This window comes from Calonectris borealis, chromosome 4 (genome assembly GCF_964195595.1).
Source record: "Calonectris borealis chromosome 4, bCalBor7.hap1.2, whole genome shotgun sequence".
In the NCBI taxonomy this organism is placed as follows: domain Eukaryota; kingdom Metazoa; phylum Chordata; class Aves; order Procellariiformes; family Procellariidae; genus Calonectris; species Calonectris borealis.
Window position 1 is genome coordinate 10143358 of NC_134315.1, and position 14380 is coordinate 10157737.

The window sequence follows — 14380 nt, forward strand, 5'->3', positions numbered from 1 at the left end:
ATTCTGCCCCTCTACTCTGCTCTCGTGAGAACCCACCTGGAGGACTGTGTTCAGCTCTGGGGCCCCCAACATAAGAAGGACATGGACCTGCTCAAGCAGGTCCAGAGGAGGGCCACAACGACGATCAGGGAGCTGGAGCACCTCCTGTATGAGGACAGGCTGAAAGAGTTGGGGTTGTTTAGCCTAGAGAAGGGAAGGTTCTGGGAAGACCTTATAGCAGCCTTCCAGGAAAGATGGGGAGGGACTCTTGATCAGGGAATGTAGTGACAGGATGAGGGGTTTAAACTGAAAGAGGGTAGATTAGATTAGATTTTAGGACAAAATTCTTCACTCTGAGGGTGGTGAGGCACTGGAACAGGTTGCCCAGAGAAGTTGTGGATGCCCCCTCCCTGGAAGCATTCAAGGCCAGGTTGGATGAGGGTCTGAGCAACCTTATCTAGTGGAACGTGTCCCTGGCCATGACAAGGGGGTTAGAACTAATTATTCTTAAGGTCCTTTGCAACCCAAACCATTCTATGATTTTAGCATGCCACTCTGTGACAAAGGAGATTCCCCAGATGGGCTCCTGGCAGCATTTTACCCTCTACCATCTTATTACTCACTGTTTCCCACAGCCCATTTCTACCCTATTTCCACACTCTACTGTGAGCTCCTTCAGCCTGTAGGTTCAAACCACTCTAACATGTACTCCTTTACGATAAGGGCAAAGCTTTGTTTTCACTGACACTTGAATGTCAACTCATCTCATAATGATGCTTTCAGTTGTTAAAGTGAGCTGGAAGAAATATGGAACTAAGTTTGGTTGAAACACAGCATTTTTGGTAACATTCATCATGTATTTTATATTGCTACAGAAATTGAGACAGACAAGTGGTAACAACACAACACTGAAATATGCTTCAGCTTTCTCTAAGGGCTCTGATTCCTCAGCAACATTAACTTATACTGTGATAGATAATGAGGTTCATATTCATAGGTGTCTACTTCTCACCCATGGAGGAGTGACCTGTGCATGAAGCAGCCCACTAAAGGCTACATTTTAAAGCCTAATGTTACAGCAAACAAACTGCTGATAGCTGACTTGAAAATTCTGGACTGCCAATTGCAGTAATTCAAGAGGTGCTTCCCAAGCAGGCAAAGAGCAGCAGAAGCGTGAAGAGCCAGTATACTATGCTACCAGTCAACACAGTGTCAATCACTCGTACCAGTGAACCAGTCATGTTTCACAAATATTATAAATTCCCCATTTTACTATTCTGTGGTACAGTACAAGGGGTAACGCAGCCAGGCAAGTCTATGGTTTGCTTCAGGTCGGTGCCCTGACAGGGGCAAATTCCTTCCTAGTGTACTTCAGCAGATCAAATTACACATTGCCGAGACACAATCTGCAGTTCAAGGAATAATTTTGATAAAACCGTGCTGGGAACTGACACATAGGCTATTTTGACACCTCGCTACTGTATGCAGAGAAATAATTCTCAGCATACTGAAACAGCAAGCAAGTACTCTGATCCTGAAAACAATTTCACAATGTAAAGTATTTAAACACAGGTTCAGTGTTTACCTATCAAGTCCTAACAAAATCTCTGCATTAGAAACAAAGGGGTTTTTTTTACTCTTTACTCTTAAACAAAACCAATAAAGTTCTGTAATATGTAACATTAAACCTAATTCCATTTAAATGGTTGAGAAATTGTTTTAAATGAGTTTATTGTCAACTCAAGTTACAAGATATTAATCAATGTGAAAATAGCAACGATCAAGGCAAATTAATTCAGAGAATGATCACAAATGCATGAGTGATTAATTAAAAAACATACACAAAATACCATTACTTCTTATGAAATTCAATACCGTGTGATGTTGGGAGCAGCATAGAAAAAGACACCTTATTATAACCCTAATACAAAAATACTTCAATGAATTATTTGTGTTGTAGGGGAAAAAACCTCAGATGAACCAGCATTGCATATTACTCAAGATTCACAGATGCAAATATGTTTTTCTTAAAAAAAAAAAAAAAAAGGACTTTCCCTGTATTACCAATCAAGTTCAGCAAACCAAAGTATGACATCCTACCTACCCTTTTTTTATTTAAGAAAAACTGACATAGCTTTTCATCATGCATCTCTGCATACTTAAGTTATTGTTAATTTTAACAGAAACCACCAGATTTATTCTGGTTTATTCTGTCAGAGAGGTATTAACCACACAATAAATGCAAAATACTGTACTAATAGATATGTTATGTTCTTATAATATTCTACCACTGACATGCAAACACCAAAGCAAAACGAGGGATAATTTTTATAATAGGCTACCATAACTGGAAAAAAGTGTTATATTGCATTAATATGAAAATGAAAAGTGAAGCTTTGAAAACCATTACCTTGATTCTTACTCATAGATATATGCTACTCAGCATCATGCTATACAGTCAACTCACAGCATTTGAAATCCAAGTTGCAAGATCTTCAGAAGTTTCGAAAAGTTAAAGATAAAAAGACATTATTTTTATCATCAAATAGTACTATGGCAAAACAGTATAAGACAACATTCAGAGTTGCAGTTCTTTACTAAGGAAGCGTCAACAGTCCTGAAGACTGAAGTTCTCTGCATATCCATGAGAACACCACAATGCACCAAATCTTCAACTTGCCTGGACTAATACTGCTGGGTTTGTTAAGATAGAAAACATTAACTATGTCCACTCTAAAGCATTACATCCTTTAGGCAGAGTACTTTTTTTTGTCTGAATCTGTTCACATACTATAGTAAACTTGGAGCTCTTTAACAATAGTACCAGAAGTTGAAAATATAGACAAAGATATAAAACTTAGCTCTTCAGATATAGTTAAGATCCAACAGAATATAATCTCTCTCTAAAAAGAATCACAGTTTGTAAGACTTGTTGGTCTTTCAGAAAAATCACACTAATTTAAAGACATTTCTCTCCTCTAGTTAATAAAACAAAATAAAATTTCAAAACATCACCAGTTAATCAAGCAGGCAATATCAGTAAGTCATCTGAAAATAAGCAAACCAGGAACAATGAATTAATTTCAAAACCAGATGAAAAGGCAGAAAGTCAAGGGATTTTAGAAATCTTCACCCTAGAAGACACTAATATTTGATAGAAAGACTATGCCTCTGTAAACTTTATGGAGATAAAAATTGGGAATAATCTGGAAACCTCAATAATACATAGAAAAACAAGGACAAAATAAGGGGAAAAAAAAATCATGCAAAAACTCGGAGTCTGGTTAACTATGTTCTGTGGTCACAAGTTCCTTTTCAAAAGCATTGCTTGAAGAGTCAGAAAGAGCACGTTTCTAAAAAAAAAAGTCCCAGAATTGTGTGATTGTTGTTGCAGATATCACAGAGGTATTGCGCAATGTAGCTGCTATCCTATTTTCACATGCACAACCTTCCATTACAACCATTTTGACCCCAGGGCTGGCTGTTGGTTCCCCGTCTTACTCAAACTCCACCATATCTTAGGCTAAAACCAATTTTTCCTCTTACCATGCAATATTTCATTAGCAAATACATACATTCTGAATCCTTACTAAAATACTGCTCCTTCTCTTGTTTGGCATTTACATAACAAATTCTTAAAAGAAAAAAACCAACACACATTGCTTTTTCACAAAGTACTACAAAATAATTTAAGTCCTAATTAGCAAAGCCATTTTTGATATGACATTTGACAATCTGACCTATTCTGCAGAACTCTGAATATTAGAAATTACAAAAATAGTTACATGAAAAAATAAAACCAGGTCCACCTTTTCTTTCAGCTCTAGCAACAGATTGTTTTAGTAACAGCAATCTGTTTGACAAATGAAAAGAAGAAATTACCAGGCATCAGAAGGTATTAAGAGTAACAAGGTGGTCAGTCACTGTATAACAAGCCAAGCAAACTGACCAAAGAACCATCATGTCTGCATTTCTTGCATTCCTACAGGTCAAACATTCAGAGAAGCTACTTTTTGAACAGAACAGCTCCTCAAGTCTGCCTATACTACAAGAAACAATTCGGAAGGCCCATGCTCCTGCAGAGAAACAGGGAATAAATTGGCATCTCCAGGGATAAAACAACAAAGAAGATTATCTTGCAACCATAATATTGTTCATCCATCCTTATTATGAGAAAACCTTTCCTAGTATAACCGTCTGGAAAGAACTTGCCTAGAAAGTTTGTGGGATGTCCATTACTGGAGGTTTATAAGAACAAGTCAGTTAAATATTTGTGAAAAGGGATTTAGGTACAGTTGATCCATCACACAGAAGACTGAAGTCAATGACCTTTCAAGATAACTCTCAATCCTATTTTTTTCCCTCCAAGTCACTGCATTTTGACTGTTACTAAACTCACAGTTTCCAGTTTGGTAAATCCTTGAACACCACATTTTTCTCTAGTGATAGTATAGCAGGAAACTGAAGATATTCAAAGGAGACAGAAGTATTAAAATTGTTTCTGACATAACGATGCACTGACTGTCAACTCTTTCTCTGTAAGCGCTCTTCAAAAAACCACACTTTTTAAATTTAGTTTTCTTGCAAGCAAGCACATAGTACCTGACTTTTCAACAGACTCAGCTAACTTAATGTGAACATTTGTTATGATGATCAGGGTACTGTTCTTAAAACTCATCTTAACTTGGTTAGTGATGAAATTTTTCCACATAATGAGTTTGGTACATTTTACTATCAGTAACAGTAAGAAATTCTAGCAACGGGTGAATGAAAATACATCCTTTACACTTAACTGCCGATTTTCACTTCGTAGAGATGTAAATGAATCTTTATTATTATGGTCTTTCCACTTAGAGTTCTCCTGAGGTAACAGCAAGTGTTTACTTTTCATACAGAAATCCTCCTACCACCTGAGCATGGTGTATTCTGGACTTGAGCCTACTTCAATTTAAAGTGTTTTTCTTGGGTGGGACTGGGAGAAGTATCATCCAAGCATTTGTGCAAGTACAACGTATACCACAGAAGTAGTTTCTACCTCTAAAAATTATTGAAAAACTTGGTGTGGAATGGCATACAGCGTGACAGGGAAAGTTATATTTTCTCAATTTTTTTCCATTTCTGAATTGTTTTTCTTAGTAAATCAAATCACAAAACCATCCAAGTTATAGAGCTAGACTTAACTGAATTGGTCTTTGCAGTCTCTGGTTCTTCTCCCTTCAAGTCTTCCTCAAAGTATAGCCATACTTTCAGCAAATACTACCAGGAATCTCTTTTTAGGTAAACTATATTATACAACAGAAACTTAGAGACAGATTCATACTTTTTAAATAATTTACAGATAAAACCCCTGTTTTGCTTGGTTCCTCAGTCGTTCCTCTCATCTTCAAGACTTTTTACATGAAGCAGATAATATTCATCCAAAAATCAGCAAAACTACGAGCTGTCTTTACGTAGTTCATTTACTAATGAAAAGCTACCAGATTGATGAGGTATGAAAGCTAAGCATCTACAAAAGACATGGCTACTTTATACTGAAATTTTGAAATATTTCTCATGTTCTAGTAAGCTCTGTATGCTTATTTTATATAAAGGAAACAAAGTCTTTAATGTATGTTCTTATTTAAGGGAAAGCATCAACACACTCTTAAATGAGATATAGTTGATTTAATTTATGAATGTTGTTTGCAGAAAGATACCTTTTAAACTAAGGAAAGACATATATCTACCAAAGGTTCATTTTAAAGGGATTTGACAATAAAAACTAATTAATACAATAAATTATAACGTAATACATTTAATGCACACAAAAATGTCGATGAAATCAGGAAGGTGCCATTTTGATTACCTGACAAGAGCGAAACTGGTTGACTAGCAGCGTACATCTCTGTGGGTCTTTTCTTCCATCCAAACTGTCCAGTTCAGCTGCTACTTGATTTAGTTCCTCATCAGCATAGTAGAACTGAGCAAGGAGCTGCGGGTCTGTTCTCTGCATTGAAGACAGAGACATACAATATTACATTATTTTTGCAAATAAAAGAACCACTTCAGCTAATTATATTTATTGTGACTTTTTTTTACATTTAAGCCAGATAAGTAGTGTAGCAGCATGGAAAAGAATGATCTTAAGACATTTACACACACTTAGAAATGTTTTCTACCTTGAAGAAAAAAAAGTCTCTCACTTAAACTTGGGACATTACTCAGCTACCATTGTCTCCAAAACCATCCCGGCATTCTGACTACTTGTGGCATAATTATCTGGTAGAGCAAACAACTGAATCACAAGTTTTGTTTATTAAAAAAAAAGTACACTTCAGTTCTAGGCAAAACAAGACAAAGTTGCTTTCCAAGTTAAAACAAACAAACAAAACCCCCAAAATCTATCAAGCAGTGTGGTAACCCCTGCAACATGATGCACAGTGTTACCTGGTCAGAATTCTCACGCTTTGAGGATCACAAGAATCAAGTCACAAAAAGGGAAGGTACTGAATCTATTAGATACATTACCAGCGTCAAATAGATGTAAAGACTTCACAAAGCAAATAATATGACTAAACAAGGCATTACAGAGAGTTTTCCAAGTGGCAAAGAACAGAATTACCACAATGGATTTTTGGCCACATTAAAACAAAACAGCAATTATAATAGAAAGAACAGAAGAATAAAGGAATGCATCCTCAAAAAATATTGAGAAATATTAATATTAAAATTAGTATTATTTCACCCCATAATATTTAAAAAAAAAATCCCTTTTAACAACTGGAAATTCTGATCCTATGAAAGCTTTCATCAAAATATTGGAAAAATAACAGAGATCAGTGTGTGTGGAGGGAGGAGATAAGAATTCTGACTGTTAAAAGAGAGTGGAGATACAATTGGGAGAAGGGAGGGAGCAGCTTTTTGTAGGTGCCAGTAACCTGGTGAAAGATTCATGGGTTCAGATAAGCACAACCTCATATTATTCTAAAGTAGTAATCAGTAAAACATACACAAGATTTGCGGGAGATGTGTACAAAATGAAAATAGTTGTTTTTAATCACAGTGTAAGAAACATTAAGACTATACTAATTATAGACTGGGAATTAGAATTAGTTGTCACTAGATGAAAGAAAAAATGTCTGATACTACAGAAAACAAATCGTTACAGAGTACCTGAAATTGCTTCTTAATGGACTGAAGAATGAAACAACGCAAAAAGGACCAGGTTATGTATAGAACCAGTAAAAATAAAGACCAAGTTGCATGGAAGCAATTCAGAGACTCAAACACTGGAAAAAAAAAAATTAACATAGGGTAGAACTTTCAGGTAAAGAAAACCGTTGGACAAAAAGAAAACATTGCTTTTATAAACGAAAAAAATAGCAAAAGCATAGAAATTATCAAGAAGCAACACATTTTAAATGACAGCTAATGAAAAAGTACAAGATAAGTACATCAGAGCAAAACATGTACCAACAGAAACAAGTGTAATACAGTGAAGAAATTAGTCAACAGCAAAACAGAAGATAATATCACTTTGCAAGACAACATCACCAAATGCAACAAATGGCAAAGGACAAAAACACCGAGGGAATAGTGAGGAAGTATATGTTGTGAACTATAACATTTTCTATCAGAAACACAAAACATTTCCACTATTGTAAAAGGATAAAATACCAAAGTTCTTACGGGATGAGTATATGGATGCAGTGGGATCAGAAATGCTGCTGTTAGCAAACCACAGGTTTAAAACACTAATAGAGATGATAAAGGTATACTAGAGAGCTGAATCTCATGCCTCACATACACCCAGTCCTGCAGCACCGGTCCAGAAGACACAAGTTGTTTGCGATCACACAAAAAGATTAGTAGCAAACCTCTGCCAACAGCACCACAAGTTCAGAAGTGGTGAGAGCACAATAAATGCCCATCAGGAATACTTGAAAAAAAGCAGTTATTTTTGCTTCATACTTCCAAAAAAAAAAAATTTCAACAGAAAGTATCACAACATATTGTTAAACTCCCTATTTTAGTCTCCACAAGATAAATATCCTGCAGAAAAATCCTTTCAGGCCTTCATATTACCACAGCATTAAAACCTGCACAGCTCTTTAGTCCCTGAAAAGGAACAACAGAGTATTAACACCTTTTGAAGGGAACAATATACATCCTCCACACTTGACAGGATCAAGGAGTTAACTACTGCAAGTATTTTATTGCCGTAAGACCTAAGGAAAAAGATTTAGTCTTGTAAGTGATGCTAAATACTGCCTCTGTTACATGCTGGATTGGTTCTCAGTCAGCAATTTAACCAGACAACAAGTCCTCCCTGAAAACAAAGGCACTCAAGTTTCTATACGTCTTATTTGTGCATGAATACAGTGAATTTAAGGCTACCTTTAACATTGCTGTGAGCCATCACACTGCCCAGCAGCTTCCTACATCACTACTTCACACCACCCAAATTCCGAGGCAAGTCAGAAATGAAACATGTTTTCAGGCAGTTGAAATGCAGTAATGAAAGTGTTAGGGTTTTTTTTTTTCTTTAAACAGCCACTTTCTACATAATATAGAGCCCTTCCAATCACAAGCTTCTTCCTCTTAATCCTTTCAATGTTGTCTTTTATTAAGCAGTTTCAGTACCCTAAGTGTAAGCTGTCAAAAATTTACAGTCTTGAATAATGTCTTCACAATAGCCTTGATATAAATGTGCCCAGGGAGAAGGATAAAGCTTGCGATATATGGTCAGGGAACCAAACAACATTCAAAATGAATTATAATAAGAGGGAGAGCCTATAATTGAACTACTAAATTTAATTTTGTTTAAGTTTAAATTTCTGTATTTATAAAGTAAGGCTTAGTAAAGCATTTCGTTCAGCATTTCCCCTACCCAATTATTTTTATTATTTCCGGTTTACATTTTCCTGCAGCATTTATCTACGTCCATTAAAACTTTCCAGACAAAGTTAAACAAAGATGCAGGAGTTCATGTGTGGAATTGTGGCAAAGCATGACCATTGATTTATAAGCATCTAAATTGCACTGCAGAAGCAAAACAAGGCAATTTATTAAGACTGGTCTCAAGCAAAACAAGTAAGGCTGAGATACTTAGCTCCCACGTGGCTGATCTTTTAAATTGGAGGAACAAAAGTTTTAATTGAGTTCTCTCTACTGTGTTATGTTTGGTGTGGATTAGTAGCGTGATCTTTGATTAATTTGTGTCAATCATACATGGTCCCTGGCAAGCCAAAGCTGCATGAAACTCTAAATCTCTTAGTAGGGGGCCATTGAAAGCAAATAACCACAACTTTCTAAATTCAATTTATTCCAATTGGTAGCAGAAAATAAGAGAGAGTGCCATGCTCAATGCCAATTTTCACTTTCAGTTTACACAAAATATGGTTCAAATAATTCCATCCAGATTATTTATTACTCTTCAGCAGAATAAGAATTCGTAATTCCCATCCTCAGCTGCTCAAATTAATAGAAAGACTTCAGTTTGTTTCAGGAATTAATCACATTTACCATCAAATGAATGCATCTAATCTCTTGTTTTGATTTGCTGGACTTCAACTTCTAGATACTGCTCATTTTGCCTTTTTGCACTAAAGCATTGAGTACTTATGTTACTTCTATTTGCCTATTTCTCTATCCACAGACTGCAGCAGCCCCTTCAACCACATCACCACTGTAGGTTGCACATATGGTTGTGGGATTTTGGGGGGGATTTTTGTTTGGTTGGTTTTTTTGGGTGGGTGTGGGGGTATGTGGAAGGTTTTTGGTGTGGTGGTATTTTACGTTTTAAATCTGTTATCATCCCAACACCCTCCTGAGTTTGAGCTATCCAGGTGGGAGTCTCATTCTGTAAGTACACTCCGCTTTCCTTCTGTCTAATGTTTCTTGATATTCCACATCTAACATTCAAAAGGATTCAGCCCACCAAATGGTCCAGGTTATTCTGTGTAGCTATATTGCCAGCATGTAATTTATCATACCATTGGACCACATTCTCCATAGATTTGAAATCATCACTTCATACGTGGGTCATAAGTTATTATCCCGATTTGTACGATATACACTGACTATCACTCCAGTCAGTACAGAGACAGGAATCAGGACACCATCAGTTACATTTTTTTTAAAAAACATTTAGCCATGTCATGTAATACCGCATCACTTATTTTTTTTAATGAAAGATCATTCACTGAATATTTATTTTCATGATTTTTACTCTTTTATTAGGTACCACTCTCATTAGGTCAGAGATCAAAATCAGAAGTTGACTGCCTGCCATCCACAAGGTCACTACAAAACAGTCCATGTGAAAAAGTTCTATTAACTATTGAACTGGTTACACTCCAGTTTTGCCTATGAAGTCCTACCAGTGAATACTGACTAGGATTAGGTTAGTTCAGTTTGTTGCATAATGAATTCTGATTTGATTTTTCAATCAGGATTTACATAGACTGTAAGAGAATGTTAAAAGGAAGACATCTTAATTTAAGAGACCTGTTAGCTACAGGTTATTAGATAAGCAACAGGTCTGTAAGATTACTTATTGCATGTTATCAGATTAAAAGATGCTATTCTCACATCTTGTAAACAAGCTGGTCTATCAAAACCAGAAGCTGTCACTCAAAAAAAAGTGTCAACTAACTGGGAAAGAAAGAAATTCTAGCACAGACTTCTCAACACAGGACAGAAGTAAACAGCTAGACCAAAAACTGATACTACAACAAGAAGCCAGGGTGCTGAGAGATCAATCTCAAACCATTCAGTAATTCCGGAATTTAAGAATCACCTTAAAAAAATCACATTTCCAGAAATAAGGCTTCTTCTTGGGGAAGATTTCCACCTTTTGAAAAAAAATCGCAAGCATCTTTTACGTTATTTTTAACAGCCTTCAAGTATCAATACTGCTTCTTTTTCAACTAACACATAAAATATACATCCTCTTATAAACATAAGTGACAGCAGCCCATAATTTGAACACTAAAGGGAATGTTTCTGCCAGGTTTCCATGATCCTTTGTAGGGAAGATATTGTTCAGGCTTTTTCTCCTACTGACATTGCAACAGGAACGGAGCCCCCCACCACCACAGACAAGACGTCATCATCCCAAATGAGCCAAAGAACAGACTGAGGCAAGGGAACCATACAGATGGGCAAGATCCCAGCTAGTGATATAATTATCTTCTGATGCCTGTCAGTTATCCTCTGGAAAATAATACTCATCATTTTTAAATTGCTGATCTAAAGGCTTCAGAACAACAGCTAAATCCCAACCCTGCTTAAAATAAAATCCATGGACCTGAGACGAAAGGCTCCAGAATCTCCCTTGTTCACTGGCACTTTTCCAGCACTAAGCATTTACGTCTCTCCCGCTTGCTCAGAAAACCTACCCTGATCCCTACAGAAAGAAACTATATGGAAAAGCATTAATTATATGCATTTTGCCAATGGTAACCAGATTACTTTTTGACAAGGGAACAAAGTAAACCTTCAAGTAGTACTTGGTAATGGTAAAAGGTGTATTTTTTACACAAGTACATGTATTTTATTACACTTTGCAGCAATTGCATCCACAAACAATTGCAGGACAATATTGGGTGATAGTCTATGTGCAATAGTTTCAATTGCTGCAGGTGCCCCGTGACACTACTATTCCTCAGCCAGGAAGGTTAACAAACATCAACTGCCTACTCAACAATTTCTATTCTGATACAATTAATAATACAACTCTAATGGCCAAAGTGAAAAATTTTAGAGAAAGGCCATGGCATTCGCATCAGTGGAACTGTCTTTCATTTATGTAGCTTCCTTAATTCTGCCTTCAGTAAGGGAAAGGGTGGTATAAATGTCTATTACTGCGGGCCCAGTTGTTCTCAGTCTAAACCTGTTGTCTACTACATTTTCAGGCAAAGGAAATAAGCACATTGTCACATACCCAGACAAAGAGGATCAACCTCAAACTTTCCTTCCCCGAAATACATGCTGCCATTACCAGACAGTGCCAAATACAAACAATTACCGCATAGCACAGAAATCAGAAAAGGGACTTCAGGAGTGAAAGCACATTCCCTTTGAGGTGGGAATTTGGAAAAGCTAGAGGTTAAGAACTCGCTCCTACTCTGCAGCATACAGAAAACACCATCTAACATTTTGGAAAACAAGAACTCATCTGTGAGATGACAATGTGTTCTCTGCACCACAGAGCAGAATTAGGTCCTAAGCATTTTAAATATAGCCAGTGATGAGGCAACGTAGTATTTTCAAAGCTTACAACCGATGTTGCATGTAACTAGTTTTAAGCTATTTAAACTTAATGAAGACTTACATAATGTTATCAGAAGGAAAAAGTGTTTTGTTAAAAAGTAATAGGATTTAGGCGCAAAGTCCCAAGTTTATTAATTGCCAGTAAAAAATAACAGACTTACAGTGACAGAAATGTATCCAATTGAAAACTGACTACACCAGTCACATTTGGACTAGTAGGCTTAACTGGCAGATGACAAGTTCCAAAGTTTTAAGGGTATTCCTTCAGAAAAGGATACCAGCAAGTTGTTACATCAGTTCATTTTTCACCTCCCATGTAAGCAAATGTACTCACATCATTCTTTTGGACAGGTCGTTTGAATTTTTCATTGATTTCCAAATGCTAATAAATAACAATAAGAAACAATCATTCTCTAACGGGCAGGTGAGCCGAAATTTCTGATAGTTAAATTCAAATGTCATAATTTTTAGTAGCAAAAATATTAAATGAAAGGAAGTCTGCTATCCCAAGTACGCAGTTGTTTTAGGGGCTCTGTTTGGTTTTATTTTTTTGTTTGGTTTTTTTTTTTTTCTTTTAATCTACTGACTACCTGAAGTGCTATCTGTTAAGGAAAAAAAGGGAAAAAAATTCCCTCAACGTTCATGTTTTGTAGAATGTAATGAAGTCTAAAACTGGTGTTACACATGCATAAAAAAAAAGGATGAATACAACAATTGGTAATTGGTCATGAGGATTCGTAAAAAACAAGCACTGTGAGAAAAGCTACAGCCTGGTTAAAGCTTTGCCAGCTGCTCTGTGTTTATGTACAGAATATCATTACACAAGCGAAAAAGACAGGTGAACAAGTTGTTTACACAATAAAATGCTAGCAGCACCTTAAGCAAAAAAAAGTCAGTGAGATAATGATTTATTAGACAACAAAAGAAATCAGGTGGATGAGTTTTTGCAATACTAGCACACTCTCCCCAAACATATTTAAGTGCTTTGTCTCCCCTACAGAATCGTATAAAACCAACCCCCCCAAAAGGAAAATGTGATAGTGGTTACTCCGAACTAGAAGAGCAAATACTTGAGACTGCCACGCAGTCAGTTTTCACTCATGATGGATTAAGTCACCATACAGAGTTTCTATTTTTGAGTGTTCATAATACTAATCTAGAAAAGCATGTGCTCAAATCCATATTTTGTGGGGGAAGTACATAAGCATATGCTGAACACACATTACTTAAGCTTTCGGACACGTATAGGAGTGCTGAATAGGAGCGGCCTGCAGCTGAACCACAGCTTCAGTTTCTAGGAAAGAAGATAGATTTCAGGAAGACGAAGGGGTTTTGCTCTCGGGAAGTCAACACGCTAAGAAGGCATGAGGAGCAACCACTTCTTCCATGTGAAAAGTGTGTAACCTGCAATGCTACCTCCTCCCCCAGCCTATGGCAGGCTCTTTTTAATTAGTAAGAAGTTAATCTTCTCCAAATTGAGTCTGTTTTGCCCATGACAGTAATCGGTGAGTGATCTCCCTGTCTTTATCTTGACCTACAAGCTTTTTCATCCTATTTTCTCCACCTGGCTTGTTGAGGAAGCGAGTGAGAGTGCGGCTGGGTGGGCACCCGGCAGCCAGCCAAGGTTCAGCACCCCACTGAACTTGTAAAACACTTACCGAAAGCCTCCTCCTGCAGCTAATCTCCCAGAGTTTGACCTTAAGATAATCACATTTCATTCTCAGCTGCTGCAAGAACATCAAGTTTAAAGGACAAATATTTACTTAGAAACAGCAAATTCAGCTTGTCAGGATACATATCGAAATGGACAAACCACTCCTTAAATGCTTTTATACAGTTTGCTTCAGGTTTGCCTAGGTTTTTGTATTTAAACTCAAACATTACACTAAATATCTTCTCAAACAAAATAGATTCTGCAGTGTTTTTAGTGATTTGTTACCTATCAAGAGGAAAATAGCCACTTTAGCTCCCTGGGCTTGTTGATTAAAACGTTCAATTCCAGATCTACAGCCCCCCCTTACACAGAGGAATTGTGTGGCATTTGGAAGCAGCACCCAACTATTTTTCCTCCAACAATGTAAACCCTCTATCTTACTACGCTGCATGTCTTCACAACTTTCTCCATTAGAGGACTTTTTAACCCTAT

General features: G+C 36.7%; 1 protein-coding gene across 8 annotated transcripts in view; it reads right to left on the reverse strand.

The window, feature by feature from the left end:
• The window catches only part of ZFYVE28 (zinc finger FYVE-type containing 28), a 170962-nt gene that overhangs the window by 76673 nt on the left and 79909 nt on the right, over window positions 1–14380 (reverse strand). For all 8 annotated transcript variants that reach the window (XM_075148581.1, XM_075148582.1, XM_075148577.1 and 5 more), the window contains one exon: window positions 5825–5965. In XM_075148581.1, the coding sequence (XP_075004682.1) occupies window positions 5825–5965 (141 nt within the window). The remainder of the gene's footprint in view (window positions 1–5824; window positions 5966–14380) is intronic.